The 2526-nt window shown below is 60.9% G+C and overlaps 1 protein-coding gene across 1 annotated transcript in view; it reads left to right on the top strand.

The window, feature by feature from the left end:
- The first annotated feature begins 2133 nt into the window (after nucleotides 1-2133).
- ST8SIA3 (ST8 alpha-N-acetyl-neuraminide alpha-2,8-sialyltransferase 3) overlaps nucleotides 2134-2526 on the top strand; it is a 4480-nt gene continuing 4087 nt past the window's right edge. The window contains exon 1 of the mRNA XM_026070126.1: nucleotides 2134-2327. Within this exon, the coding sequence (XP_025925911.1) occupies nucleotides 2149-2327 (179 nt within the window). The 5' untranslated portion in view covers nucleotides 2134-2148. The remainder of the gene's footprint in view (nucleotides 2328-2526) is intronic.

Here is a 2526-nt window from a genome sequence, read left to right as displayed (position 1 = left end):
TAGGTGTCTTCAGGGGCCGGCTGCAAAGGGCAAGCACCACGTTTGTCCAACAACCCATTGGCAATACTTTGGTCTCACTCATTTAACTTTCATTGAGTTTTGTACAAAAACCAAAGGACGGTACTTTTTCTTCTACCTGAGCAGTGCTGGAGATGTGGGAAGGTATACAACACAAGTGTCATATAATCTTATTCGTAAGGGATTTTACCTAGCCTCAAGACACATGGTCAGAAACTCCATAAGACCTAATGTCTAATATTACAGAATTAATTCCCAAAGTATCTGAAGGTAAAAATTTGTATTTGCTATATCCTGGGAAGTCTGGGTGAGCACACTGAAGCTGGGGACACCGTGCACTGGGTGGAAGACAGGAGAAGAGTTGATCAGAAACCATGAAGAGGTTCATATAGAAAAAGCCTATCCTGTATATCAAAGCAGCATTATTTCCTACATTTTCATCCTTTTCTCTCCCCACTAAAGCCACATATATCCCACAGAAATGACTATAGACCTCAGGGCCTTACTCAGGCCGAACTCCCACTGAAGGCTGAAGAGCCACGCTGTGACGTAAAACACAGCCCTGCAAGCTCCTCATGTTCCTCTTCTTCAAAGAGAGCTTCATGCATGGAGAGCTTGTAGGATATAGCCCAGAGCAAGGATGGTGCTACAAAGACAGTATTTATTATTTATAATACACTTCTATGAACTCAGGGCTCAGAGGCAGAGTTGTCTATGGGGGCAAGCTTTATAAGGAAAAAAATGTAGCTAGAAGAAATGCTAAAAGTACTGCAGAATGCAGAAGTCACGTTCATAAAAGGCATTCTTCAGATTGCAGAAGTCAGACACTCTTTGAGTTCACATGAAATTTGCTGTGTGATTTATGGGGCAGTTTAATTACAGCCAGGGTTCTTTTAAGTAGCATCATGGCCTAAAAAACACATTTTTAAAGAATGAGGGGTCTACTGAGCCAACATTTGTTCTTAAATTGCCCCAACACAGACGGTGATGGAGACTCCAACAGCACTTCACGCACCACATTGCTACCTCCAACCGTCAGGAGAAAACGCGGCAGCCCCCGAGCCCCCGTGCTGGGGAGCCGGGAGGGTCTCACACGCCCCGGAAACGAGCCAAACCGCAGGTCCCTTCCCAGCGCCCAGGGCCTGCCCACCACGGGGTGACCGAGCTGGGACGGAGCCGGAGGAGCAGGGCCGGGAGCCAGCTGCAGGGCTGTGTGCGTGGCGGTGCTCGGCCATGGGAGACGTGTGGGTCTCCCCGCACGCCGCCCTCACCACCACCAGCAGGTTCGCGGGGGCTCACTGCAGGCACCCCGGGGCGCTGGGGGTCACAGTGGCCTCAGGGCTATGGGAGGGGTCATTGCAGGGCTCCTGGGGTGTCACCACAGGGCAACCTGGCACTGTTGGGGCTCACGGTGAGCACCCGGGGCTGTCGGGGGGGAGCACCCTGGCATGTTGGGGAACACCCTGGCCACCCCGGGCTGTCAGAGAACAGCCTGGAGCAGTCGGGGTGGGGCACCATGGGATGCACTGGGGTTGTGGGGGACACCCTGGGCTGTCGGGGGTCACTGTGCGGCACCCCGGGGCTGTCACAAGGGCACCCTGGGATGTCGGAGAACACCCTGGGGCTGTCGGGGGGGGGGGCACCATAGGATGCGTCGGGGTTGTGGGGGACACCCTGGGATGTCGGGGGGGGCACCATGGGATGCACAGAGGCACCATAGGATGCATCGGGGCTGTGGGGGACACCCTGGGCTGTCGGGGGGGGGGGCTCATAGGATGTGTCGGGGTTGTGGGGGACACCCGGGGCTGTCGGGAGGGGGCACCACGGGGCGCCCGGGTCCGCCGGGGCCTCGCGGAGCGGCGGCGCCGGGACGGCGGCTCCCGGCTGCCATTTCCTCGCGCCGCCGCGCCGTCCCTCCATTTTCCTGCGCTCCGCGGCCCTCGCCCGCTCGGCGGAGGGTGGCCCCGTCCCGCCCCCGCTTCCTTCCCTTCCTTCCCTTCCTTCCCTTCCTTCCTTCCTTCCCTCCCTTCCCTCGCCGCCCGCCTGCGGGCGCCCCCCGCGGAGCCCGGGCCGGCGCCGGCAGCGGCCCCCGCCCGCGCACACGCGCAGCGCGGCGGCCGCGTCCCCGGCATGCGGAGCTGCAAGATGGTCCGGGTGGCCAGCGTGCTGGGGCTGGTGATGCTCAGCGTCGCGCTGCTCATCCTCTCCCTCATCAGCTACGTCTCCCTCAAGAAGGACAACATCTTCGGCGCGCCCCGCTCCGCCGGCGCGGGGGGGCCCCGCATGTACATGTTCCACGCGGGATTCAGGTAAGGGCGCCCGCGCCGCCGGCCCGGCCCGGGCACAGGGGGGCCGCCTCTCCCCCCGCTTGCTCCCTTTTCACCAAAGGCAGAGAGCCCCGGCAAGGCCCCGGGAAGGCCCCGCTGCTGCTCCCCCCCCACCCCGGGGGCTGCGCTAGCCGCCGGGGCCCTGCCCGCTCCCTGCGGAGGGGCCGCCGGGGCCTGCGGG

Source organism: Apteryx rowi, unplaced genomic scaffold (genome assembly GCF_003343035.1).
Source record: "Apteryx rowi isolate R43461 unplaced genomic scaffold, aptRow1 scaffold_304, whole genome shotgun sequence".
Classification (NCBI taxonomy): Eukaryota; Metazoa; Chordata; class Aves; order Apterygiformes; family Apterygidae; genus Apteryx; species Apteryx rowi.
Note: the sequence above shows the minus strand (reverse complement) of the source record. Positions and strands in the feature narration are given on the sequence as shown.